Here is a 24,525-nt window from a genome sequence, read left to right as displayed (position 1 = left end):
AAGATATTTATCTCTTGTACACAAATGACTTAAATACGATTNCGTGTATCAAATCCAAGACCATTTGCACAACATCCTGAACAGCCCTACTGTTAAGACAGAAATGTGTTATGCTGCTTTTAGTTTACCATTTCTGCTTCGGCTTAAAGCGGATTCAAGGACAAAAGAAGGAGGGAACGTTCCCAAGACAGTCGGGTCTACGTAACCGGAACGACCCAGACTTATATCTGGCCAAGGACTGTCACTCCAGCAACACTCCCCAAAAACTCTTTCAGGAATTTGTATGCTGCTACAACAACAACAACAAAAGAAGGAGACATCCAGAAGCAATATGGATAACGGCACGCTCTGCATTTTTTTATAAGCGAGCGACAAAAGAACGCCCAACTCGGATAAAATTTCCATTTAGCTACTTAGGTAACCCTGTTGGTAGCTGGAAAGAAACATGTTATTAGTTTAACGGGATTTAAATACAAAAACCAATCTAAATGAGTAATTAAGCGAGATAATGGCATAATATGTATACTTATTAAAATATAAGCTGCGTATAAAAGGAAATAACAATTTCCCTCTCCCCTTTCCCGTTAACATAACACATTAGAGCAGTATTTTCACTTAACAACACTACCCTTCAGGTCGCGTATTTTTTAACCGACCTGGTTGAGCTCGGATAAATAGCCGAGTTTGTGTTGTTGCTTGCGTGTATTTCGTCATTTAAGCGAGTGTTCTGTTGTTGTGTTCTTTTGCAGCTGGGTAGCAAAAGAATGCACCTATAATATTGCACTATAAATTATTTTGGTTGAGGGTCAGCGTTGCCAGGTTGACGTTTTTAACGTCAATTGGACGTTTTTTGTATCTTGCTGACGTTCAGACGTTTTTTGTGCAAAAATGACGTTTTTTACCTTCCCAATAATTTTTCTCTGTTACTAAATCTTGTAAGTAGAATTGATTTTGAATTATTTTCTTAATAAATCTTAACAAGCTTTGTTTTTTGTAGCAGCTTCTTCAAAAGATATTTATCTCTTGTACACAAATGACTTAAATATGATGCAAACCAAGCGTACGCTCATTTTTTTGGATTCTTGGACTAAGGATCCCGCGTGCAAAGGCTGGTTTTGTAAACACTTGAGGTTACGAGGCTTATTGCAATGTTTGCAATTGCACATTAAAAGCCAAATCAGGAAGAGCTGATCTATTGCAACAGGCACGCTCGCAAAAGCACAAAAAAACTGTAGCAGCATAAAAAGTAAAAAAAAAGTAGGCGACTTTTTTAAGACTTCATTGAAAATGTAATAAATGCAAAAAAGGCTGAAATATTGCTATCTTCCTTCTTAGCAGAACGTAATTTAGCTTTTTCGACAACCGACCACCTAACCAAATGTCTACAAGAGAAAAAAAATATTAAAAATCAACACGATTCTTTAGCAATTGAAAACTTGCACATTATTGCCCTGGAAAATAATGGGCTATCAAGCTGCATACCCAAAAAATTCTTAAAAATTCGAATAAAAAGTTAAAAATCTAGCTGAAACTTTGCAGTTTTTGTATAATGAAAGTGTGTGTATAAAATTATATTTATATTAACGATCTCAAACCAGTTTACAATGAATTTTAAATATGTTCTGTCGAAATGACAATTTAATATACCTTACATATATACTTATGTACCTTTGTACACAATAAAAGTTTTATAAGAACAATTCTGTGTGCATACATTTTAAAAAGACGCATTTGGGTAGGAAATGACGTTTTTTCAGTCCAAGAGGGACGTTTTCTCATGCCGAAGACCTGGCAACACTGTTGAGGGTAATGATTTTGAAGAGGCTTCACTAAGGAGCCCTGTAGTCGGAGGATGAAGAGAGACAGATCATTAAATTCTTTGGTCTTTACACCTTCAAGTTTGAAAAGTTTTTGTACCAGCCTCCAATTAAGGTAAAACATTTCCCGAAGAAAATACATGCTTGCCCATAACTTGGCATTTTGTTTCGAATTTGCGTACACGAAACCACTACAGCCGCTTTTTCGTTGACCACCCTACTAATTTACTTCGTTCCAAGTGGCAGCCCGAATTTTCTTAGTTCTGCATTCCGCCTTCATTATCACATCATTCATTGTCTCCATGTTCTGACTCGCACGTTTTCCTGTGTGTATGTGTGCTNCTGCATTCCGCCTTCATTATCACATCATTCATTGTCTCCATGTTCTGACTTGCACGTTTTCCTGTATGTATGTGTGCTTTTTTTGCTTTTGCGTGTAAAATTTGGAGTCCAAATAAGAATTGCGTAGGCAAATTGAATATTTCTTGAAAAATATAGAAAATATTTTATTGAAATCAGTGGGAAAAGCTATAAAGTGAAAATATTTATAAAAATTACCGAAATTTGAGCACGCAGAAACGAAAATGAGCGATGAGGAAAGGGATATTGACATTGAAAGTGATGTAAGGAAGCATCGGCATCAAAAATAAAAGTAGCAACAACTATTGCGAAGCAAAACAAACATTTTAATTATATTATTTAGTGCAATAACTAATTTGTTTATTTTCTTAATCATAGGACGATAATGATTCAGACAATGGTGCGCAATCTTCAAGGCATGCAAGCACACAAAATTTCACGCAGGTGAGTGTCTGTCGCTATGTAACACTTTGTGTTGGCGTGCGCGTGCTGTTGAATGTATATGAGAAGGGTGGGCAACGGCAGCAGAGAGTGAGTGGTGTTGTTGCGGTTTATCGACCTACTCGCATCCCACCAGTGGGACTTGATTTTGCAATGTATAGAGGATAGATAAAAAAAAAATCACGAGAAGTAACTACATGTATGAGCATTTGTATATTTTCAGGCCGAAAAGCGTGCACATCACAATGCTTTGGAGCGTAAAAGACGTGATCATATAAAGGAAAGTTTTACCAGTCTACGCGAAGCTGTGCCAACACTTAAGGGTGAAAAGGTATGTATCAATTGCAGTAATTTGCCAGTAATAATGGGCAATTAGAAAATTTTCGGTGCAATTTTCCACAGGCTAGCCGTGCACAAATACTGAAGAAGACAACGGAATGCATACAAGTAATGAGACGAAAAATACAAGCTAATCAAAAGGATGTGGAGGATATAAAAAAGCAAAATGCAATATTGGAAGCCCAAAGTAAGAAAGAAATATATGTATATTGAAACATATTAGATTACATCAGATTATAAGCTCCTCAGAGATTACCCATGATTCAATAATAAATTCATAATTATTGGATCATGGAGATCACCTACCAAAAAGTAAATGTTTGACTTTCAGTTCGCATGCTTGAAGAGGCAAAGAAAGGCTATGTGATAGATCCCAACGAATATCAGCAACTGAATCAGGAGTATCAAGCCACGGCAGCTGATAGCTCTGATGGTGATGACCAAGATTTCAGTCGACGCAGCAAAAAGATGAAAACTTCCTATCAAGCATAGAACTTGACAGACTCTCAGTTCACGCGTGCACTATGACCGTGAAATATATAGCGCAAATGGCGTCCAAAAAAATATTTTGTAGGTGGCCCACCCTTTTTTATATTTACAAAAACAAAACTATCCTCACTTATGAGAGACGAATCAATTAAGCTAAGTACTCGTACAGTGTAATGATGATTGAATGGAACTTCTTTTACAATATGTATAACTAGTTTGTAGGCTATCTTCTTTTAGATTTTATTTACAATTAAAAAAATCACAAATATATATTTTTTATGTTTACAAAAATAGTTTATTCTATTTATATGACGATCTCTTTTGGGCAGCTCACTTTAAGTGGTCGCATTCATGACTTTTACTTTTGTTTTCAAGCTCCAATATACTTGACTAAAATTCTCAACTTTGCCTCCATAAACAGCGCTATATTCACTTGATTTTTATAACAACATACAGTATCAAAAATACAAATAATATAAAGAGAAACATGTAGCACATATGACGGCCGCCACTATGCTTCCCCAATCGTACCACTCGCGCCATTGTGTTGCCCAAAAAGCCACCCGTTCGATCCATATCATCATCAATACCACGCAATAATTTGTCCTGGTAGCGCACTTCGTTTCCAATATCAATGGTGAGTGATTTGAGTGCGCCGATCTTGTGTTTTAGTTCTTCTGCCGCGCGTTCATTCTCTTCCTCTAGCGCATCGGGTGCCAGCGCACTGTGCCCTGACGTTTGGTTAAGTGGCTGGTAGGGATAGTTGTTACGTCGCATGCTGTTGCTGGAATGCGCCAGATTTAAGCTGGGGAATGGTGTGGAAATGTCAAGTTTTTTGAAATGGCAAGGGGTGGTTTGCTGTTGTAATAGTTTCCTGTTGACACGTCAGTTAAGTGGGCTGGGGGTTCAACTTGCGAAGTTGACCTGCCTTTGTTTTTATAGTATTTGACCTGGTTTTTCTTTGCCTATTTCTATTCGCTGTATTTAGTTGTCTCACGATTACTTTGCGTTGGAATACACATTCATTGTGTTTTATTTTGTTAATTATTTGCAATACCTTTTACTAATTTACCAATTTTTAGCATATAATTGACGTTCTCTGTTTTCTCTGGATCATGAGTTCACAATAGATTTAGTAGCAGATTTTAGCTTTGTTTCTTAACAAAAAATTATCACAAATTATTAGACTGCGTTTATACATGGAAACTTTTGTCGACGCGATTTTTCACATTCCCTTTGATGTTGCTCATTTCATTTACACACGACGATTTTTGTGTATGCAATTCTTGTTGTCAGCTGTGAACCGCTAACTCAATTTACACAGTCGAACGAGAGCACAAAGCGTGCCGCCCGAGCACGAGCAACTCGGTGCCCCTCTCCTTTCCTCGTCACGCTCTCTCCTACAAACGTCGAGTTGCGGCAAAAAAAATCGCCATGTGTAAATGAGCACTTACTAAATTCTGCTGGAAAGCGTTTCTTAACCCAAAGAAATAGCAGAAACTAGCATCTCTCTCTTTCTTACGCTCTTCTTTTTTGGCTCTCCTGCTAATTTCTGCTAGTAAAATTTTTACTTAAAAGTGTGTGTGGAACTACAGAGAAAATTTTCAATTTGACACAAGAAGCCAAGGCTAATTTATACAACGGTATTAATAGAAAAAAAAAAATACAATGACAAATTATACGCACATTGACAATCAGTACAGAACAAAATCATTTTGACAAAAGGTACAAATTCGCATTGAAATCAGCGGATCCGATAACACCACCTTGTATAGATTCGCCTTGGAAGAAGCCGGTAACTATTAAATCTGTAATATCAAAAAAAAACCTTTGTAGCTTGTGAAAGTATAGGCAAGCGAGATTTTCCAGCACATGAAGACGGGCTGCAATAAACCCATTTTAATTAAAGAAATCACATATCGTTTGCCAACACTTGAAAGAAAAAAAGCATTCACAATGAAGTAAACAAATAAATGCACTGACAGGTGTCATGGGCGAAAACTGTTGTTGTTTTCATTTGATAGGATTCGTTGTGTTTTTTCAGTATTCGTTTTTAGATAATCATGAATTTGGGTTTTTAAATTTTGGCTGCAAAAAATGCTAAAAATCAATATTAAATTGAAATAGTGTGTAATTAAAAGAAAAATTTTCTGATTGCTGTAATAGTCGAGTGTAAAAGGCGTAGATAACAGCTCAAAGCTTTTAAATAATAAATTGATACGCAAACAAAATCACGTTCATACAAACCTATCTAGCTGGTGGAGTGAAACGCAAATTGGTATCGCTTTGGTGCGAGGACGGTGACCAAAATCATAACAAAGTCAAGGTAAGCAATAACTTAAAAAAATGTATAATATTGTTTTATACATACATACATACATATATGAATAGTAGTATGCATTTGATTTGAATAATCAATACGTAGTGCCTAAAGCCACTGGTGCTATAAAAAATTTTAAGAATACGCAAAACTTATTTGTTGTTTTAATGCCAAGCTTTTTAACTAATAATAACAAGCTTTCGTATTTATATCTACAAGAGTAACTAAATATTTGCTTCGCATATTACTTATTCGATTGTTTATTGCCTTGATTAACCGCTAATTTGTCAAATCTATTTTTAGTCTATTAATTCGAATTCACGTAATTGTTTTTCAACCACTGACTTCTATTATCTGCAAATATTGCTCGTCATTCTTTTGATAAGTTTAATTAAAATTTACGCTAAAAGCTACAATTATAATTTGGCTTATCAAAGTCATAAAAAAATAAACAACGTTCTTACATATGTTTGTTTGTACATATGTATATAAACAACATAGTTGCCAAACAAACCACCTTATCAGTGAAAGCGTTATCAGTCAGCCTTGCCTACTGTATGTTGTATTCCACCCCACTTGATGGCTGTTGTTGTGGCCCTACGTTTTTGTTGTTGTTGTTGTAGAGGCTACTACAACCTCACCCAGATCGGTTAATATCTCAGTCGTTGCCGTCAAGTTCCACTAACGGCAGCCCTAAGAAGCGTGCAGCCTCAATAGGGTCGGTTTTGTTGTCGTTGTCGATGGCGTTGCTTAATTTTAAATTTGATAAGTTGAAGCACATCCATGTCGTATTGACTTTCTTAGTCGATTTTACTTGGCACTTTGCCTTTGTGGCAATTTGCCAATGCCCCATCTTGCACTTTTTCTTTTCATTGTCCTGCTGAACGTGGCGGTAATACATAGCTTAGTTATTTTAGTATTTAATATTAAACGCTTTTTTAAACTAACGCAATCGCGTTTCTATGTCACGCTGCTATTTGTTAACTCAGATACATACATATAATTTACATACAACTGCACCAGTTTTATGCGCTTATTAATATACATACATACATACTCTACGGTGTTAAAAGTGATTCATTTTTTTGCGTTTCATACAAACGCTCGTTAAGCATTAAATAAAGTGATAAACTATGTAGTTAATGGCTTATGACTTTGTATAATTTTCTCTCCACAATCCCATTGATGTTGTTTTACAACATCTTCGTTGTGTTTTGTAATTGTAGCGTGATTTGCACTTTAATATTAAAACATGTCGACTTTGGAGGCTGGTGACGCCCCAGCGCTGGGGTTGATTGGCAAGTTAGCGCATACATTTGGTGCCACGGAAGCTGCGTTGCGTTTACTGTTATCAATTTTTACAGGTAATGTTCTTGTACACAAAAATATTAACTTAATAAAATAAATAACTTCCTATATTCTACTATTTTCCAGGCTATGGAATTGCTTACGTATACCGGAAGGTGCTCATTCACCAACCCAACAAACTGTTGCATCACTTATATTTTTTGGTGTGGGGCTTGCTGCTGTGCCTGTTTAATTTCGGACGCGATACCTCTCATTCTCTAATTGCTATAGCCACCACGTATGTGCTGGCACGGTTTCTCCGTTCATCACCGCGCGAGCTTATTATTATCAATTTCGTCTTTCACATGTCTTATCTGCTCGTGGGCTATTACTTCACCGAAAGCAATGAATATGATATTCTTTGGACAATGCCACATTGCGTGTTGGTATTACGTTTGATCGGCTTCAGTTTTGACATTACTGATGGGCTGAAAAAGCGTGAACAGCTTTCGAAAGAGCAGCAGGAAAATGCTATTGCCTCAATGCCCTCGGTGCTTGAGCTATTTGCGTTCGCTTATTTTCCTTGTGCGTTTCTAATTGGTCCACAATTTGCATATCGCCGTTATCAGCGTTTCATTGAGGGCGAATTTATGCAATTTGAAGGTGGCAACGAGGCCGGCCTCAAGCGAATGTCAGTTGGACTTGCGTACTTAATTGTTAGGCAGGTGGGTGCGTCATATTTCCCCGATTCCTACTTTATTTCGGATGAGTATGCGAAAGTGCCATTCTTTTGGCGTTTAGTCTATTTGGGTGTGTGGGCAAAATTGTCATTGTGCAAGTATGTGGCTTGCTGGCTGCTGACAGAGGGTGCGCTCATGATTTTGGGTGAGTAACGTTACTTTTAAAAGATGTGCCCTTATAGTAATACATTTTATAGGCATCTCTTATAAGGGCAAGAAGGAGAATGGCGAAAACGATTGGTCCGGCTGCTCGAACGTAAACCTCTTCATATTAGAAACTGGCTATTCTATGCAGCATTATGTGCACTCATTTAACGTGAACACAAATCAATGGGTTGGACAATATGTTTATAAGCGTTTGAAGTTTCTAAACAATCGCACGATCAGCTATGCTGCTGCTTTGGGTTTCTTGGCCGTATGGCACGGTTTCCACAGCGGCTATTACATGGCATTCCTCAATGAGTACATGACTGTGACAGTGGAGAAGCAAGTAAGTATAAGAGCATTTTAATACATGCGTATTTCATACGTTGATTGATTTTCTATATTCATTGTTGCAGTTTGCCAGCGTTTGGGCTAAGAGCAAAATCGATGTGTATGCTGACATCTTTAGTCCGCCATTTGTCTATCCCGCTCTGAAATACTGTGTCCAAAAATTGTACGATCTCTTCTATATCGGCTGGTGTATGACACCATTTATTCTGCTCAGTTATCCGCGTTGGATCAAGGCATATGGATCAGTCAATTATTTTGTTTTCGTGGCTGTTATAGGTTGGACGATTTTCTATCAAGCATTTAAATATTTTGAGCGAACAGCTAAGAGACGTGAGCAGGATAATACTTTTGGCCGTGCAACAACACTCTCGCCCACAGTGGCGGAGACAAATGATGCCAAGAGAGATTAGTAAATGTACTTATGAATAGGTGAGGCATTGAAATTGTGCTGTAATTGTTACTGCAAGCATATTATTTACAGGGATATCACAGAATCCATCGCAGTCCGATTTTTCGTGAAATCTACGAAAATGCCATCATGCCGTAGCAATTCGGATCCGGTGATCGCATATCGTAGATTTTACGAAAAATCTAACTACGATGGATTCTGTGATAGCCCACATAAATTCTGCAAAGAAAAAAGGCTGTTGACAAAAGTGAAATTCGAAAAAGTGAGACACGCATATTTTTATAAGCTTCTAAATATTATAGTGTGCTCAATATTAATTTTGTTTTTTATATAAGCGCATTGGCTGCCTACCTTGGTTCTGTTAACTTAAGTATTAAAAAATCAGCTGGTTTAATTTCCAGTAAGTGGTTTCNAATTCGAAAAAGTGAGACACGCATATTTTTATAAGCTTCTAAATATTATACTGTGCTAAATATTAATTTCGTTTTTTATATAAGCGCATTGGCTGCCTACCTTGGTTCTGTTAACTTAAGTATTAAAAAATCAGCTGGTTTAATTTCCAGTAAGTGGTTTTCACCAAAATGCAAGAAGCTTATTACTAGCAATATTTTAAACTTGAGGCAATTTTTTCCGATATCATTGTCAGAAAAGCTGTATAATTTTAAAGAATAGTATTTTTTTGTATTTGACAGTGGCACATCCTTCTAGTCAGTAAAAGTCTATTATAACACATTGAATTATTTTATATTATACAAATCTCAGGCACGCCTAATAGTTTATACATAAATATATTTTTTAGCTGACGAAAATAGACGTTTTCTTGCATAAGTTAAATACTTAATTTTCTGAATAAAAAAACCATGTATTCGAATAATAATTATTAAAAGTTTCAATGCAACCAAACTCTTTAATTAAGCAATTAGTGTAGTTGTTGAACGTCAGTGGAGAAGCATAGTAAAATATACAATATTTACAATCGTTGACTTCAATTAACCAACTAAGAAATATATCTGAACTGTTTATTACTTTCCGATCACATAATACTCGTACTTACATACAAACATATGAAATGTATGAATGCACCAAACTGTGAACGGTTTTTTAAGATAAAAATGGGATTAACATTGGATCAATTCGTAAAATAAATAAGCCAATTTTCTTCTAATACACCAAAAAATTGTATTACTTACTTATTTGACTTTGGGAAATTGATAGGCGTGAAATTTCACTGTTGTTATGTGCCTTCATAACAGTCATAGCCCCTAACCAAACCATCTATTGAAAGCCTTTCTAGACTACATATTTTTATTATCATAAAACAATGCAGTGCTTTTTTTTTAATTTAACTCAAAGTTCAAGTGTGCTCGAATGTATGCAAGTAGACTTCATTAAAATTCCCATCTTTCTTTCACTATAATTTAGTGTTCCATTGGTTGATCATCACCACCAACAGCGTCTTCTCGTTTTGTCACAACTTCACACTCGTTAGTATCCTGTATCTCATTAAACATATATTCATCTTGATACTCCTTCAATATTTGACTCGAGCGATTCTCATCCAAGAACAATGAGTAAACTTTCTTCACGTCCTCAGTGGTTACCTCTGTGGCTTTGCGTCGTCGGCACACTAAATTCGCTGTGGTAATCAATTGTATCGCATAACGTAGACTAGTGTCAGTGGCAATGCGCGTTAAAATGGTCAACGCATCCGGATGCATGAGACAATCTTCTTCTTCGCAACGAATTTTTAATATTTCTTTAACTTCCTTCTCCGAATAGGGTACTGTACGTATGATAATCATACGATCTAATAAATCGATCGGTATGCCATGTGGGCTGCGATAGTTGGTGCCGCGTATGCGCGTGATACCGCGATTGGTGGCCATCACAACTACGGGTGCCATGTCGGATTCGAGCGCACGATTGAGATAGGAGAAGCACTCGATATCCAGCATGTGTACTTCATCGATGAAGAGTACACCTGGATTTATTTCAGCTTTGCCCTCTTCCCGCCACTCGAGCACTTTATTGTTTATTTGATCGCGTATTTCTTGCTTGATTTCCCCTGTGTCACCTGAGAATAGTGCGAGGAAGCCATGTGTACGACTGTTGATGACATCGATCTCATGTAGAGTCACGGTATGCACGACTTCCTTGCGCTTCTGTAGTTCACCTTCAGGGCACTGCACGAAGCGCGTTTGTGCCCCGGTGGCATCATAATCGCGTGCTCGTGTAAAACTACGACCCAATTTGGTTACCTTGCCCGAAGCTTTATCGATTGTTATAACATCGCCTGCTTGAATTTTCTCCTTCATAAAACATTCGATAATCTTATTGCCCAAATCGTAGTTTGTCTCCATTTCTGTGGTTTTCAGAGTAACCTATAATAGGAAAAATGTAAACCAACCAAACGAGCATCATAGCAAACACAAACATACCTTTCCAATCTTTTGACCCGTGCCAGTTGCTGGCCGATCAATTTGGATTTCAACTACCTCACCCTCAATAATCTCAGTCTCCTCTTTAATGCGCACACCAATGCTCTTGCGCAGCGCCTGCGAGAGAGCTTCTGTTTTGCTCATCTCCAGCGAGTATATTTCCGAACCAGACATGCTGGTGAATGGTGTCTCTGTTCCGAGCGCTTGTGCCATACCTACTGCAATTGCTGTCTTACCAGTACTTGGCTCACCAGCGAGCAATATGCAACGTCCAGCGATTTTACCTTCACGCACCATTTGCACTACAACACCGGCAGCGCGGCGAGCATCCTTCTGACCCACCATGCCTTGTGATACAGCACGCGCTTCCAGCACATCGTCCAGACCCAGACCGCGTATATGCGAGTGCGCGCCAATGCGTTCAATACGTGTTATATCACGCACTTCAATCTTATCGCCATCTGCCATTTTTCACAAATATTTTTCCAGCGAGCGATTTATTTTAAAATTGTGCCTGAAAATTTCTACAAATCGGACTGTTTTTTCGTTGCTAGGAAATTCTGCCGGCCGCCTGCAATTTCATTTGTTTAACGTGTTTTTCTTCTGTTTAGTTGACATTCGTAACGCATGGTTGCATTTTGCGTTTGGCGGTACTACATTTCACCATTTTCAGCTGATAAAAGCTCTGTTCGCTAGCAAATGCAAGTCAAAATTAGCCAGTAACAAAATTCAGAGAATAAGGTAGGGTGCCTTCAGAAATGCATCAAGCCAAAGCATCAGGTCTTTTATATTTAAACTATAATTAATGGATTTGGAACGATTTGGTCTGGTAAATAACCCGGCGTTTACTGAGACAATTTTGCCAAGATAATAGCAATACATTCACACTTTTTCGAAGGCAGTGAATTGAATAGTAATTTGTACAATTCGGTCACGTCAAATAACGTTGATAATAAGAAGGGACAACTCGTTATAATTGTAGCGAAAGTGCGCAACAGAGGCGTGCCTTCTCTTTTANGCCAAGATAATAGCAATACATTCACACTTTTTCGAAGGCAGTGAATTGAATAGTAATTTGTACAATTCGGTCACGTCAAAGAACGTTGATAATAAGAAGGGACAACTCGTTATAATTGTAGCGAAAGTGCGCAACAGAAGCGTGCCTTCTCTTTTACCCTAGTACGTTTTTTGATTGGATGAAAAGAGAAGGCATGCCCCAATTTGCACGACAATTTGACAACTAATACATATTCCCAATAGTATTGTCCCGAATTGCCTTATGTAAACTCGGCGTAACCATAGCGATTTGGAGGTGAAATAAGGTAACCGTGAACAGTCGCTTTGATTGTGAACTTTAGGCAAACAAAAAGAAGAACACACTTTCTTTTTTTGTTTTGATGTTTACTTTCCACTGATTTTTCTTGGTTCAGTGAAAAAGTTNAAAAAGAAGAACACACTTTCTTTTTTTGTTTTGATGTTTACTTTCCACTGTTTTTTCTTGCTTCTGTGAAAAAGTCCAGTTAAGAAAGTGCATTCCGCTATCCAAAAACTTGGAATATTCACAATCCTGTTTTCATTGCTGATATACTGAATTAAAGTTTATGTGCGCAAGATGGATATCCACGCCTGGTTGCCGGTGATATTTTGCAGTCTTTCCATACCACTATCCCTTTTTATGTGGCTGGGTAATTTGGCCTTTTCGAAATTTTGGCACTCTAATGAATTCGAAGGTAAATTAATACATGCTCATAAATAATTTTCGATAAGCGGACTTACAGCACCTTTGCTCTTTGCAGAGCCCCCTGTGATACCGCCGACAAGATGGCTATTTTCAACTTTGGCGCCCCTGGCGCTTATGATGATTGCGCTACGCAGGAAATCGGTTAACAAATCGGGTGCTGTATTGGGCATACTCTTCGCATTCATCTTATCCATAGCAAATCATGCATTCTTCGCAAGCTTGGCGGCATTCTTTTTCAGCTCTTCGCGTGCGACCAAGTTCCGCGCACATTTAAAACGGAAATTTGAAAAGGATTTTAAAGAGGGTGCGTAAAATGGGAGAAAAATGCTTTTAATTACTCTAATCTAGTTAGCAATTAACTCATAGGCGAAGGCCAACGCAACTGGGTACAGGTTTTATGCAATGGCGGAATGGCTACACAGCTGGCTATATTATATCTCATAGATTGCGGCAGTTGTGAGCGTCCCATCGACTTTACAAAGGAGTATCGCTCCAGCTGGTTGGGCGTAGCAGTTATGAGTAAGTGATTTTATCGCCAAAGTGCTTATCAGCCACACCTATTAACGTCACACACTTCTGCAGGCGCTTTCGCATGCTGCAATGGCGATACATGGGCAAGTGAACTGGGCAGTGTATTATCTAAAAGGCAACCATTTCTCATTACCACACGTCGCCGTGTACCGCGGGGCACTAACGGTGGCGTTTCGTTACAAGGACTTGTCGCTAGTGTCTTGGGTGGTGTGCTAGTAGGGTTCGTTTACTATTTAACTGTACGCTACACTGTTGACGCTCATGCATTACTTACTAGTCCGCCACAGTGGCCTCTTGTCATATTCGGTGGCATTGGTGGATTGTTTGGCTCGCTGGTGGATTCAATACTTGGCGCTACAATGCAGTACTCGGGCATCGATAAGGAAGGCAAAATTGTTGAGTGTCCCGGTGCGGGCGTGCGTCAAATCAGCGGTTTGCGCATACTAGACAATCATAGTGTAAACTTAATTTCGAGTATTGTAACAGGTGTTAGTATGCCCTTGATTGCTTTAAAGTTTTGGCCTGTTTGAGGTGGTTGAAAGGAAATATTATCAAGATCAACCCGAACGATGCTGATATTCGGCAAAAATGTTTATCAAGATTTTTAATGAAGTGAAATTAACTTTAATGTATTGCACGGTGCTAATATTTTGTTGTTTAAAATCCTTTTTTAGAGTTTTTTGCAAACCATTCTAATTCTACTTCATACATATGTATGTAGATGTTTGCTGAACACGTCTACCTACTTAAATCGCCTACCGACGAAGGATAATAATTACTAATTTTTTATTAAAAACGTGTTCTGTAGTAATGAACTTTATTAAAAACGAAAACACCGAACTGATTTATAGCGCTTACCGGCTACTCAAAGTAAAAATGTTATTCCAATTCAACAAAAAAAAATAAATAAAAAATGTGATGCGTCTCGAAGGGATAACTTAAAAGAACTGGATTTATTTAATTAATTTATTAAAGCATTATTGCAGCTATTTGTATTATAACACGCATGTATGTAAGTAAATGTGATTAATAAACATTTGTACGAGCTTAATGAAATGCATATGTGGCGTCTGTTAAAACTTGGAAAAGGTGTTTAGTCTTCTTTTCTTACTTAGATATAGGAGAGATTCCAAAAGGCTGAGTTGTCATCTCTACTCCATTTCCGTAAGCAGGAGAGATGTATTGTCAATGTTATTGTAACAGCATAAAAGTTGAGCAAGGGTACATGACCGCCGCTTTTAACTTGTTACTGTCCACCCTGATTATCTCCGAGATCTAGAAAATGTGTAGGATCATTCCCTTTCTCAAGCCAGCGAAGAAGGTGGACGTAGGAGACTGATACAGACCCATCTCCCTCCTATCCCCAGTGGCAAAAATCATGGAAGCACTAGGCTTCCCTANCGAAGAAGGTGGACGTAGGAGACTGATACAGACCCATCTCCCTCCTATCCGCAGTGGCAAAAATCATGGAAGCACTAGTCTTCCCTTGCCTGACGAAGCATCTGAAGTTAGCCGAACACCAGCATGGCTGCAGGACAGTGCATAGCACGACCATAGCTTTGAACGACATCACACAGACTAGCGAGTCTGAACCAACGTCGCCCCTGAGATAGGACGGCCCTAGTCGCAGTTTACCTGTCGAAGGTATTCGACACGATGAACCACGCGACCCTCTGCTAAGACGTCCTGGACTCTTCGCTTTCAGCTCGGACGAAGCGGTGGATAACCAGCTATCTGTGCGGCCGTCAGTCAAGCCGCGTAGGATTAAAAAGGGCCCAAGGAGATCAGGCTTGAACTGGACGTCTTCGTCGATGGCGCGAAAATACCGACGACTAATCACCCCGAAATTATGGGAGTGAAGTTCGAAAGCTTTTTGTCCTTTTCCGCACACGTCTTAGCCACTTGAAACAAACTACGGGCCAGGAGCAAAGTGCAAAAGTCGGCAGCACCTGGGGAGCCGATAAATAAAGCCTGCTCGCAACTTACAAGGCAATCGGCCGGTCTGTGGCAAACTACGCAGCGCCAGTGTGGACAGCGGGGAAGAATGACACGCAGTGAAAAAATCTGCAAACATGTCAGAACGCAGCTCTACGTACGAAGAAAGCTAGATGGTGGCGATTAAAGACCATAACACCATGTTGTGAAATGAAACGTCCAACTCCGTTTGGGTGGTGCCACCGTCTAAATAGCTACCTCTCTCGGCTGAACACAGAAGTGGAAAACACCTGCCCCGCATGTGGGAAAGTTCTCACAACACCCATCATCTCTTCACATGCGTCTCCAACCTTATGACCCTGGCACTGGAGGCGCTCTGGACCGTGCCAATCAACTCCGCCCACTTTCTCCGCCTCATTCATGCAGAGCCGGAGGATGAATATGATGATTCATGACGTAACCTGGGGGGTTGATCACTGCCGCTACAACAACAACAACAAGTATACCATAGGATAAGTCATCATCGGTCATCAGAAATTGAGTTTTTCACTATACTATTTAACCCAGAGAGTTGTCACCCGGAGAGTACAATTATCATCCTTAGAACAGTGAAAAGAACGGAGTGATGTGACTCAGGCAGACCCACTACACTACTTTCTCCTGCGATAAGGAACTGGAAGATGTACATAAGTACTTACACATAACTATACGCTTGGACTCGCATTAGCTTGGCCTCAAGCAGGCATTGTCGCACAACCTATTTGAAGGTGCTTGACCGGCAGCTGTGGCTGTGTGGTAAGGGAAATCGCAAGCCACTACGAACTCAGGTCGAAAGAAACTACGGCCGAAAGGGTCTACCGGTTTTGTTGAATTACAGCCAGTTTTGGGGGTGTGGAAGGTTTAAACTATCTTCTATGTGCCAATGAATTAGGTTCCAAAGGCCTATTTTTACAAATAAGGGAAGCCTGGGACTTCTCGAGGCTGATGTAGTTGTACATATTTTGCAACTGTTGTCCATTTCAGTAAAAAAGGATGCTTATAAGTGATGAGGATGGTAATTTTAGTGATATCTGCTTGGGGTTGTCCGCGGAATGAAGTAAGAACTCCTCAAGTCGGTGCATGCAAATTAGTTAGAGTGGTTCCCGCAATCAAACCAGTAGAATCTTTGGCTTCCATTGCTGTAGGTCATTATTTAAACGGTAAAAAAGACCGACGTACCACACATTACATTGGATAAACCCCAGATACAGGTCTTGCGGGTAGGTCAACTTTACTCGTACCAAAGCGTCAGAAGTTTATCGGGCAATATTTTTGGATCATCTACCTATCGGTAAGATGGTAAGAAATCACTTGCGACATACATTTTTTTAGTTATTGAAACTCACACATTAACATTCCAACTTTTATTAAATTCAGTAAATATGTAAGCACCTATTCCTAAAACTTTTAACTATGTAAGTAATTCTTAATTCTTTCGATAACTGCTGTGAGAAATCTTTCCCGCGTAGGTACGCTTCGGTAGATGCAAATTATCATTATATCCTGTCGAGATCGAATTTTGCATTGGCTCTTCCTCCTGCTCGTACAAGGAACTGCCGCCGGCCGACATTGATGGTTTCGCTACGCCAATCGAATATTTGAACATCAAATCTGCCAAAGGTGTAGAGATGATCTGCGAGGCAGACGCAACCGTCTTGAAGGTGATGCGACGCTTACGCATATGCACAGTGCTATTTTGATGCACATAACTGTACTTGTTTGGTGCGGCGAAATATTCCTCCTTGATTTGTGGTTTGTAGCTAGGCATGGCAGCTCCATAGCCGCTCGACACAACGTGTGGCTTAAACTGCTGCGTTGTTGTTGTGGTTGCGCTTGAGGGCTGCGGCAACTGTACACCATAACCGCCCGTTAAGTGTAACGGTGCAGCGGTAGTGCTGGTGGTGGTTGTTGTTTTTGTTGCTGCTCTCGACGGCAACTTTGGACGCGTGCCGCCGCTATGCACCTTCGACGCGCTACCCATTATCATCGGCTTTGGCAACTCCATTGTGCTCGGTTTTGTGCCCGCTGTGCCATGATAATACTTCTCCGCCTCACCTTTGCGATAAGGACCTATCATGTCATCGTCTTCCTCGAAGTTTGTCGCGCCATATGCAAACACTGGACTATTTGCATTCGTTTGTAGCGCCGGCGCACCATAACCGCTCATCTCCTTGCCAATAGCGCCATTCGCTGTGGTATCGCTCGTCACTGCATTATCATCTAAGCGATACTCACTCGGCATACTTGTAGCGATTATATGTTCCATTTGCTCCTGCAGCAGTTGATAGAGTGGCGGCGCTGTATCGTTGTATGGCAGCGTTTCGCCATCTGGCACATACTGATTGTTAATGTAGGCGCTTCGCCCGTCTAAATCGTTTGTGCCAACTGGTGTGACCGCGCGTCCTTCGTCGGCTGGCTGCGCGCGCGCAGTGGACTCATCGGCGTGCACCAGTCGCGGCGCTTGATGTGTATTAGGGGGCGCATTTGTGGAGGTTATGGCGGTGGCAGCTCCCTCAGTCGTTGTAGTAATATTCCCTGTCACTGGCGCGCTGTTGGTCGAATTCACCGCCGCCGCTGAAGACTCCAAGGCTACTGCGCGAGCTGCAGAAGAAGTGATATGTTAGGTAAAAAAGTAGGCAATTTTTAACCACACCCACTGCGAACTTACACACGCAAATTATGCAAAGTAATAACGGTGTTGTACTGATAATTCTTGTAGCCATTCTGTTAATGTATAACTGCGCCGGCGCCGCTAACACTTTTATACCAAGGCTATGCCGATGTTCCCTTGCTCCAAGCAAAAAAAAAAAAAATTAAAACTGTGCCTTTCTAATGGGAAAAGCAGCGTAGCTATTCTCAAGCTTTGCGGTGACCCGTCCAAAACTTGCGCTAATGCAAGTGGAATTAATAAATTAAAATAAAATAAAATAACTGAGCCGCGGTGTAGCAAATCTCTCAAATACTCCCTTTTAATGAGATTCTCATTAAGCGGAGTGATCTTCAATTCTTCATGTGGCACACACAATCCAAACAATCAACGTGCCGCGTCATTGCGCACAATCATTCATTCATACTTACGATTACTACCGATCGATGGCATATCGAATCGAGTTTAATCTTTTTGTGGTTGTGGGCGAGAAAGTTTACGCTGATGGCTCAATTGAAATATAGTGGGCACTTCTGTGTAGCCCTAGGTTCTAATTTTGCTTTCATCTGCTCATTACGCTGCTGACGTTGGTAATGAAATTGAATTATTAGCCGTTGCTGGTGCTTATGAGACTAATAAATAGAAAGCTAAGTAATTAAGATGAATCGATTGTGGTTTACCGGCAAGCTTCGAAGCGTAAATGCATTTTCATTGACAAATACAACGATTGCACTGGCTTGGACTTGTTGCACAGAAAATATGCGCACGATTACAGTGGAAGCACCAATGTACCGGAGCACCTGTATGCACTTGGTATGAGCAACAGGCGAATCTTCGGAAAGTAGAGCGAGTGTCAATTGCGGAGTTTTTCGGTATCGGACCAAACTGGTATGGGCAGAGGCTATAATCATGGCTGGTTATCCAAAGAACTACCTTCTTGAGCTCAACAGATCGTCACCTGCCTTTGCACTGACATTATTATTACTATTTTTGTGAATAAAATACTGCGACCTCAAGATCTATTGTGCCCCCTTCACAGATTTGTAGTGTGTATATTAACTCAGTACCCGAGAGAAACTTCAGAATGGAGCCTAAATCTACAGATTTTACTTCGTCCTCGGTTATTAAATGTTCACCGAGGTATCTTTTGTGTTTTTGTATTAGTACAGGACATTCTTCTAAGATGTGCTGTGCAGTCTCGATATTCGTCCTGCAAAATCTGCATCGCTCCTGCGAGTAAATTCCCAGTTTAGTCAGGTGATAGTTCAGCCTACAATGTACTGTCAGGATTTTTGAAACAATTTTTAAGTTATTCTTGGATAAGCTCATAGATTCCTTAAAGAGTTTTAGTTTATATGTTCCTAAAAGTGCTTTGGGGCAGAGAGTGCCCCTTTTCTTTAGGCACAGCAGGGCTCTGGGCCGATGAAAGGAGTTAATGCTCCTCAAAAATCTCGTTTACTTGAATACCAATATGTCCAAAAATCCAGAGACCCCAAACTCGATTGGTTATACCAAGAGTATTCAGCTTGTCGAAGCACTCCATTATGGTGAGATGTGAGGGACCTGATAGCCGCTTGGCCGGCAGTCAAGATCACGATATTCTGACTGCGGTAGTTTCGCTTGGTGGTGGTCCGCGCTTTTTTCTATAGCGTATGTTTCAGTCTAGAAAATGAACATACGCTTTTCCCGTTTCCGAGTATCTTAACCCCGATCCAACAACGCCTACCCCGGTACGCTTTCCAGTCAATGAGCCATCAGTGCACCAGGTTATCATGTTTTGGTTTAGCTCGTGCCATAGTCTACGAATATCGACGTGACTATATGCAAATGTCCTGAAATCTCAGGAAAAATCGTTCTCCTGAATCACTGATTTCAACCATATACCCCGTGGATATCATTGAGGCGTGGTCGACGCTTGGTGTGTGGATTATGGTCCGGTTTATTTGAAAATTAAAGCTGTAGAAATTTAGTATACGAGAAGTGAGAGTTGCAGTCGCGGTTTGCGCTTGGCCTTCTCTGAGCGTACGACCCGAATGTAGTCAAAAATATCCCTTCTCTATGTTTTCTCGGTGAGACAGATCCGAGCGTGCTGGACAGAAAACCATACGTAGCGCAGTTTCCTGTAATATCCTGGAAGCCATTTAAGTATGACTTGGAAATAATCAGAGGCAATTGAGAGAGAGGCCAGGCATACCCCAACTAGCTTCAAGGGGATTTATTTTGGAACAAATCTCCGTCATGCATTTTCATTTTCAAGTAGATGTTTACCTCATTTACCGTTCTGACGTAATTGGGCAGCCAGTTTATTGTTTCTTTAATAGCAGCTACCTCTGTCTGAAAAACACAACAGTCATCGAGAAGGCTTAATATAAGGTTGAAGGAAAGATCCCGAAAAACTACCCATCCATTAAGCGTTCCGTCAAGCTTGGACTCATCCAAGTAAAAGTTCACCGGTGCCTATTTCCAACTTCTGCCTCGCGTCCACTCATCCCCAGATGGTATGTAAGTGGAGCTAGAGTTCAATGGTGCTAAAAATATTAAATGGAGTGTCCAAATCCAGAGCCAGTTAAGCACTCAGGGCCTCCAAATCTGACCGCAGCTCCTACTGCAGCAGCCTGTGGGATTGGTCCTAAGTACCCAACTGATTCCAATGAGGACTGCCCGATGTACCCGCTACAGCTCTCTGACTAGTGTATTCTTCTCTAGACGATTCCTCCAGACGAAGACTCTATAAAGTACTTGAGCGCCAGTCGAATGTCTTCCATTGGCAGAATGCACAAAATGAGTTCTGTCTTACTAGGATTAACAGCGAGCTCACTGTTCGCTGACCACTTAATCATCTGAGTTACTTGATTCTGTAATATATGTATCATAAAGGATATCTGGAAATTCGCTCGGCAGCCTTTACCCATCAGCTTCTCTAGCAGGCCGCATCCGACCACAATCCAAATAAGCGGTAAGAGAACACTACCCTGAGAGGTGCCCTTGTTTAGTCTAGTGTCTCAGAGCATGCGGTATACTTTGAGCTTAGTTAAGTCACTTGGGACTCCAAGTATAATTGTTAAAAGTCCCATAAATACCGAGAAATTTACCCACGGCGAACTCTTTTTGAATGAGGGTTTTACTCTATCCACTGACAGACGCTCACGAGGAATCGTTTTACTAATATATATGTAGGGCAATAAGCATCTCCAAGATTTTAATTAGAATAGAAAACTGATGGGTCCTTGGGATAGATGTGAAAGCTTTCGGAGGCCTTCGGGATGAACTTCACTTTAACTACTTTCCAAACCCTAACCAATGCAATTGTTAAACGAAATTTAACTCCCAGCTGTGAAGGCGGCCCTTATAAATTATATGTGCATTAGGGTGGTCCAAAAATGCACAGGAAAATTTTTTGTTTTAAAATAAATTAATATTCCCGGACTTTGAAGTTTTCCGTATATTTTTTATGGGGAAAATACTTTTTTGGTAGAATTGCCATAAAATCCTTAAGAATAAAAATTTTTTTATTGATCAAAAATATTTCCTTTCAGAACACTTTCAAAAATAAAATTACGATGCAAATTTAACCCTAAAACTTTAGGAACTATGTATTTAAAAAAGAAAACTGCGTGATGTGGTTCCGAACACATAAAGTAACTAATTTTTGTAAATAACGGTTGCAAAAATGTAACTAATCAAATTTTAAAGTCAAGTATGCATCATAGATTTATTGTTTGATGATTTGTGAAAAGAAAATTTCAAAATTCTACTTCACATTTCAAGTTACTACAATTTGAATCCAGTGTTTGCGGAAATATCGTAGTTTTTGAATTTTATGAAAATACCGTTCTATGGGGAAAAATGCGAACCATCCTAATGGGAATATGTATGAAAGTATAAATACCGGATTCCATGGAATAATTACTTCTAAAAAAGTGGAGTTCCTCGACCTTTCGATTTTAATTGTTTGCTTGGAGTAGACTACTGAACATACATATGTACATATATGAATGTGTATTAAGGTGATCCTTAAAATATCAATATCATGGGGAATTCTTTGTTTTGTTTTGTTTAAAGACATCCACGATTATTTCAAAATTGAAAAAATATATGGTCGCTACCAAGGTATGAAATTATTAATATTATTTTTTTTAATCGAAAAATACGAAAAAATTTAGACTTCGACCAGCTATAACTCAGGGAGTTTGTGAAATTATATGGATGAGATTCAATAATAAGTAAACTTTTCCAGATTTTGTAAAATTTTTGCAATTTAAAAATAAACACTTAAATTTTTTTAAATACCTTTTTAAAATTAAAATTTTTCGAGGATAATTTTATTTTGGCCGGAGAACAAAATAAAAGTGTGCCCCACTCAAAATTTTTATGTTGATATTATAAGGATCACCCTGAAGTTAATGTATTTACATCTGATATTTGTTCAATAAACTAAAATTTTTTATGCGTAGTTATAGGTGTTAACAAAGACAATCAATTAATGAATAAAGCAAATAACGCTCCAGCAGAGCTACGCAAGATGCCACCACTACTAAGGCTGCAGTAAAGAAAGTGTAGAGCTCATTTTAGAAAAAATAATTAGTACCTTTCTAGCGACAATTAACACTTCCAATGAAAGATTTGCAATACTTTTCTATAAAAGCAAAATGATTTTGGCAAATTTTCAACATTTTGAAAATAGCGAGATGAAGGTTTGGACTTACGGTGGGTTGATAATTTCGAAGAGTTAATTTTACTTTATATAAACCCCTTACTCAGTTCAACACTAAAATTTTATAAATTTATAAAAAATTAATCGATATCAAACTTTCATTCAGCGCCTCATATCCTCGCTATATCTTTCATATACTCTTGCACAAGTGCAGCGGCGCGCTGTTTGCCTGAGAATGCCAACAAAAAGGATGATTCAACGCCCAAAACGTCGGCAGCAGAAGCACTGACTGGAACGCAGATCTCAATAGCCATCGTCACTGCAACAACCCCTGTCGCTGAGAGAGTAACGTCTACGCCTAGTATAACAGCAGCCTCAAAGCCAGCAGAAGTTACTACAAATGTTGCTGTGCAGGAGCTGCTTACTAACAACGTCATGCGCGTGCAAACTCCAGCAATGCAAACGATTACAAAAGAAAATTTGCCTGCATCCAACACCAACGACGTTACTTCGGATTCAATCACTCCATCACCGCATAGTCTCATCACCGGCGACGTTGAGTCAGGCAAAGCCGCCGGTCCTATAGTTTTGGGTTTTATACAAACGCTGTTGCAGAAGAAGCAGAATGCATTGCATAATTTCAGCACAACCACAGCATCGACCACATCTACCACCGCTAGTACCACCAGTACTACAAGCACCACCAGCACTACAAGTACTACTACTACGACGACTGCGAGTCCGTCGACGACTAGTACTACGTCCACTACCACTACCACCACAACGACTCCAGCATCAACAGGTTGATAGGAAAATACCATATCCATCGAGGATTCCACATGTTTCCCCTTAATCACTTTGTTATATACCTACTATGTACATACATATATTTTTGTTAAGGGACTATATTTATCAAAATAAATTTTCGAATCATAATACATATATATAGAGCTACCAGATAGATATTTTATATGTAGAATTGGAGAACTCGACCCATTTTCGATCTTTGCAAGATATTTTTTCATATCGATGGTCGTCTGCAATAACGACACGACTAAAAACTAAAAAAAAACCTTACTACTGCACAGTGGCACATGTCTCCAATCCTTGTCTAATCCCTACTAAGTATTTATGACTGGATAACTGGATGAAACATCCTATTTTCTGACTGCCTCCTATTTGCCGCTAATTTCAGCACCTAACTTTACTAAGACAGGCCCCATGTAAGTCTTGAGTTGATCTACTTAGAGCAAAGGTATTTTGAGCGGTTTTTAAATTGATAAGGATGGAGAATAAGGTAACATTTAATACTCTCACAATCTCCATTTGTTAAATTCAAAGTCCGTGGAAACATCGCTTCTTTTAGCCTGGCGATCCAGTTTAGCATTTTTTTTTTATCGCTTTTTAAATTTTTGTCAAATCACTTTGCAAAATACTTTCCTTCTACGGAGTCTAGTAGTAGACAATCTTCTACAGTTGATATCGAAATAAAATTGGCGGCGTTCGAACATTATTTGTTGAGCATCTTCTACGCTTTGACATAACAAGTCGGTGGTAACACCGTACACAATTCTTGAAAGGTAATCTCTAAGGCAATCATGCTCACTACGGATCTGCGTTAACTGAAAATTATGTGGAAACCGCACTCCATACGACCTATATTATTCTATGGCGTTACAAACTGGTGAACCATATACTCCGTTAGCCATGCAGTTATTAAGTCACTGAATTGTCAAAGTTTAGCTTACAAGTCTACTATCCACATTGTGTGGGTGCCTAGACACAGGGGAATAGAAGGTAACTGTACAGCTGACGAGCTTGCGATGAAGGGAATCAAATTTTT

The 24,525-nt window shown here is 39.5% G+C and overlaps 6 protein-coding genes across 7 annotated transcripts; 4 read left to right on the top strand and 2 right to left on the bottom strand.

Annotated features, from left to right (window-relative positions):
• Window positions 1-2,191: 2,191 nt before the first annotated feature.
• On the top strand, window positions 2,192-3,485 carry Max (MYC associated factor X). Its single transcript, XM_017624022.1, has 5 exons — window positions 2,192-2,440; window positions 2,556-2,621; window positions 2,842-2,949; window positions 3,021-3,144; window positions 3,289-3,485. Exons 1-5 carry the CDS (start codon window positions 2,402-2,404, stop codon window positions 3,447-3,449), a joined length of 498 nt encoding a protein of 165 aa, XP_017479511.1. The 5' UTR covers window positions 2,192-2,401; the 3' UTR covers window positions 3,450-3,485.
• On the bottom strand, window positions 3,483-4,579 carry Bet1 (blocked early in transport 1). The gene has a single exon (XM_017624023.1). It carries the CDS (start codon window positions 4,221-4,223, stop codon window positions 3,876-3,878), a length of 348 nt encoding a protein of 115 aa, XP_017479512.1. The 5' UTR covers window positions 4,224-4,579; the 3' UTR covers window positions 3,483-3,875.
• An 883-nt stretch (window positions 4,580-5,462) lies between these two features.
• On the top strand, window positions 5,463-9,103 carry nes (lysophosphatidylcholine acyltransferase 3 protein nessy). 2 transcript variants are annotated; one of them, XM_017624016.1, is made up of 5 exons: window positions 5,463-5,772; window positions 6,993-7,130; window positions 7,201-7,938; window positions 7,991-8,283; window positions 8,354-9,103. In XM_017624016.1, exons 2-5 carry the CDS (start codon window positions 7,019-7,021, stop codon window positions 8,696-8,698), a joined length of 1,488 nt encoding a protein of 495 aa, XP_017479505.1. In that variant the 5' UTR covers window positions 5,463-5,772; window positions 6,993-7,018; the 3' UTR covers window positions 8,699-9,103. The 2 variants fall into 2 exon arrangements, with proteins under 2 accessions (XP_017479505.1, XP_017479506.1); XM_017624017.1 differs by having other exon boundaries at window positions 6,977-7,130.
• Window positions 9,104-9,181: 78 nt separating this feature from the next.
• rept (RuvB-like helicase 2 rept) lies at window positions 9,182-11,784 on the bottom strand. The gene is made up of 2 exons (XM_017624018.1): window positions 11,136-11,784; window positions 9,182-11,078 (listed from the first exon to the last, which is right to left on the bottom strand). The coding sequence occupies exons 1-2, from the start codon at window positions 11,601-11,603 to the stop codon at window positions 10,116-10,118; spliced, it is 1,431 nt and encodes a 476-aa protein (XP_017479507.1). The 5' UTR covers window positions 11,604-11,784; the 3' UTR covers window positions 9,182-10,115.
• An 843-nt stretch (window positions 11,785-12,627) lies between these two features.
• LOC108369043 (transmembrane protein 19) lies at window positions 12,628-14,465 on the top strand. Its single transcript, XM_017624019.1, has 4 exons — window positions 12,628-12,865; window positions 12,932-13,180; window positions 13,243-13,395; window positions 13,459-14,465. Exons 1-4 carry the CDS (start codon window positions 12,748-12,750, stop codon window positions 13,935-13,937), a joined length of 999 nt encoding a protein of 332 aa, XP_017479508.1. The 5' UTR covers window positions 12,628-12,747; the 3' UTR covers window positions 13,938-14,465.
• Window positions 14,466-22,489: 8,024 nt separating this feature from the next.
• Window positions 22,490-23,577, top strand: LOC108369044 (cell wall protein DAN4-like). The gene is made up of 2 exons (XM_017624020.1): window positions 22,490-22,735; window positions 22,849-23,577. The coding sequence occupies exons 1-2, from the start codon at window positions 22,678-22,680 to the stop codon at window positions 23,487-23,489; spliced, it is 699 nt and encodes a 232-aa protein (XP_017479509.1). The 5' UTR covers window positions 22,490-22,677; the 3' UTR covers window positions 23,490-23,577.
• The last annotated feature ends 948 nt before the right edge of the window (window positions 23,578-24,525 follow it).

Source organism: Rhagoletis zephyria, unplaced genomic scaffold (genome assembly GCF_001687245.7).
Source record: "Rhagoletis zephyria isolate East Lansing unplaced genomic scaffold, Rhagoletis_zephyria_1.1 Rzeph_scaffold_03475, whole genome shotgun sequence".
NCBI classification, from domain to species: Eukaryota; Metazoa; Arthropoda; class Insecta; order Diptera; family Tephritidae; genus Rhagoletis; species Rhagoletis zephyria.
The sequence above is the reverse complement of the archived record's forward strand: the minus strand, read 5'-3'. Positions and strand labels throughout refer to the sequence as shown.

What these genes read in the sequence shown, in the direction of transcription:
- Max (XM_017624022.1), top strand. Translation starts at nt 2,402, where the DNA reads ATGAGCGATGAGGAAAGGGATATTGACATTGAAAGTGAT. An exon ending in ATATTGACATTGAAAGTGAT is followed by an intron (nt 2,441 to 2,555) that starts GTAAGGAAGCAT and finishes TCTTAATCATAG; the next exon opens with GACGATAATGATTCAGACAA. An exon ending in GCACACAAAATTTCACGCAG is followed by an intron (nt 2,622 to 2,841) that starts GTGAGTGTCTGT and finishes GTATATTTTCAG; the next exon opens with GCCGAAAAGCGTGCACATCA.
- Bet1 (XM_017624023.1), bottom strand. Translation starts at nt 4,223, where the DNA reads ATGCGACGTAACAACTATCCCTACCAGCCACTTAACCAAACGTCAGGG.
- nes (XM_017624016.1), top strand. Translation starts at nt 7,019, where the DNA reads ATGTCGACTTTGGAGGCTGGTGACGCCCCAGCGCTGGGGTTGATTGGC. An exon ending in ACTGTTATCAATTTTTACAG is followed by an intron (nt 7,131 to 7,200) that starts GTAATGTTCTTG and finishes ACTATTTTCCAG; the next exon opens with GCTATGGAATTGCTTACGTA. An exon ending in GGGTGCGCTCATGATTTTGG is followed by an intron (nt 7,939 to 7,990) that starts GTGAGTAACGTT and finishes TACATTTTATAG; the next exon opens with GCATCTCTTATAAGGGCAAG.
- rept (XM_017624018.1), bottom strand. Translation starts at nt 11,603, where the DNA reads ATGGCAGATGGCGATAAGATTGAAGTGCGTGATATAACACGTATTGAA. An exon ending in CGGGTCAAAAGATTGGAAAG is followed by an intron (nt 11,079 to 11,135) that starts GTATGTTTGTGT and finishes TTCCTATTATAG; the next exon opens with GTTACTCTGAAAACCACAGA.
- LOC108369043 (XM_017624019.1), top strand. Translation starts at nt 12,748, where the DNA reads ATGGATATCCACGCCTGGTTGCCGGTGATATTTTGCAGTCTTTCCATA. An exon ending in GCACTCTAATGAATTCGAAG is followed by an intron (nt 12,866 to 12,931) that starts GTAAATTAATAC and finishes TGCTCTTTGCAG; the next exon opens with AGCCCCCTGTGATACCGCCG. An exon ending in TGAAAAGGATTTTAAAGAGG is followed by an intron (nt 13,181 to 13,242) that starts GTGCGTAAAATG and finishes ATTAACTCATAG; the next exon opens with GCGAAGGCCAACGCAACTGG.
- LOC108369044 (XM_017624020.1), top strand. Translation starts at nt 22,678, where the DNA reads ATGATTTTGGCAAATTTTCAACATTTTGAAAATAGCGAGATGAAGGTT. An exon ending in GATGAAGGTTTGGACTTACG is followed by an intron (nt 22,736 to 22,848) that starts GTGGGTTGATAA and finishes ACTTTCATTCAG; the next exon opens with CGCCTCATATCCTCGCTATA.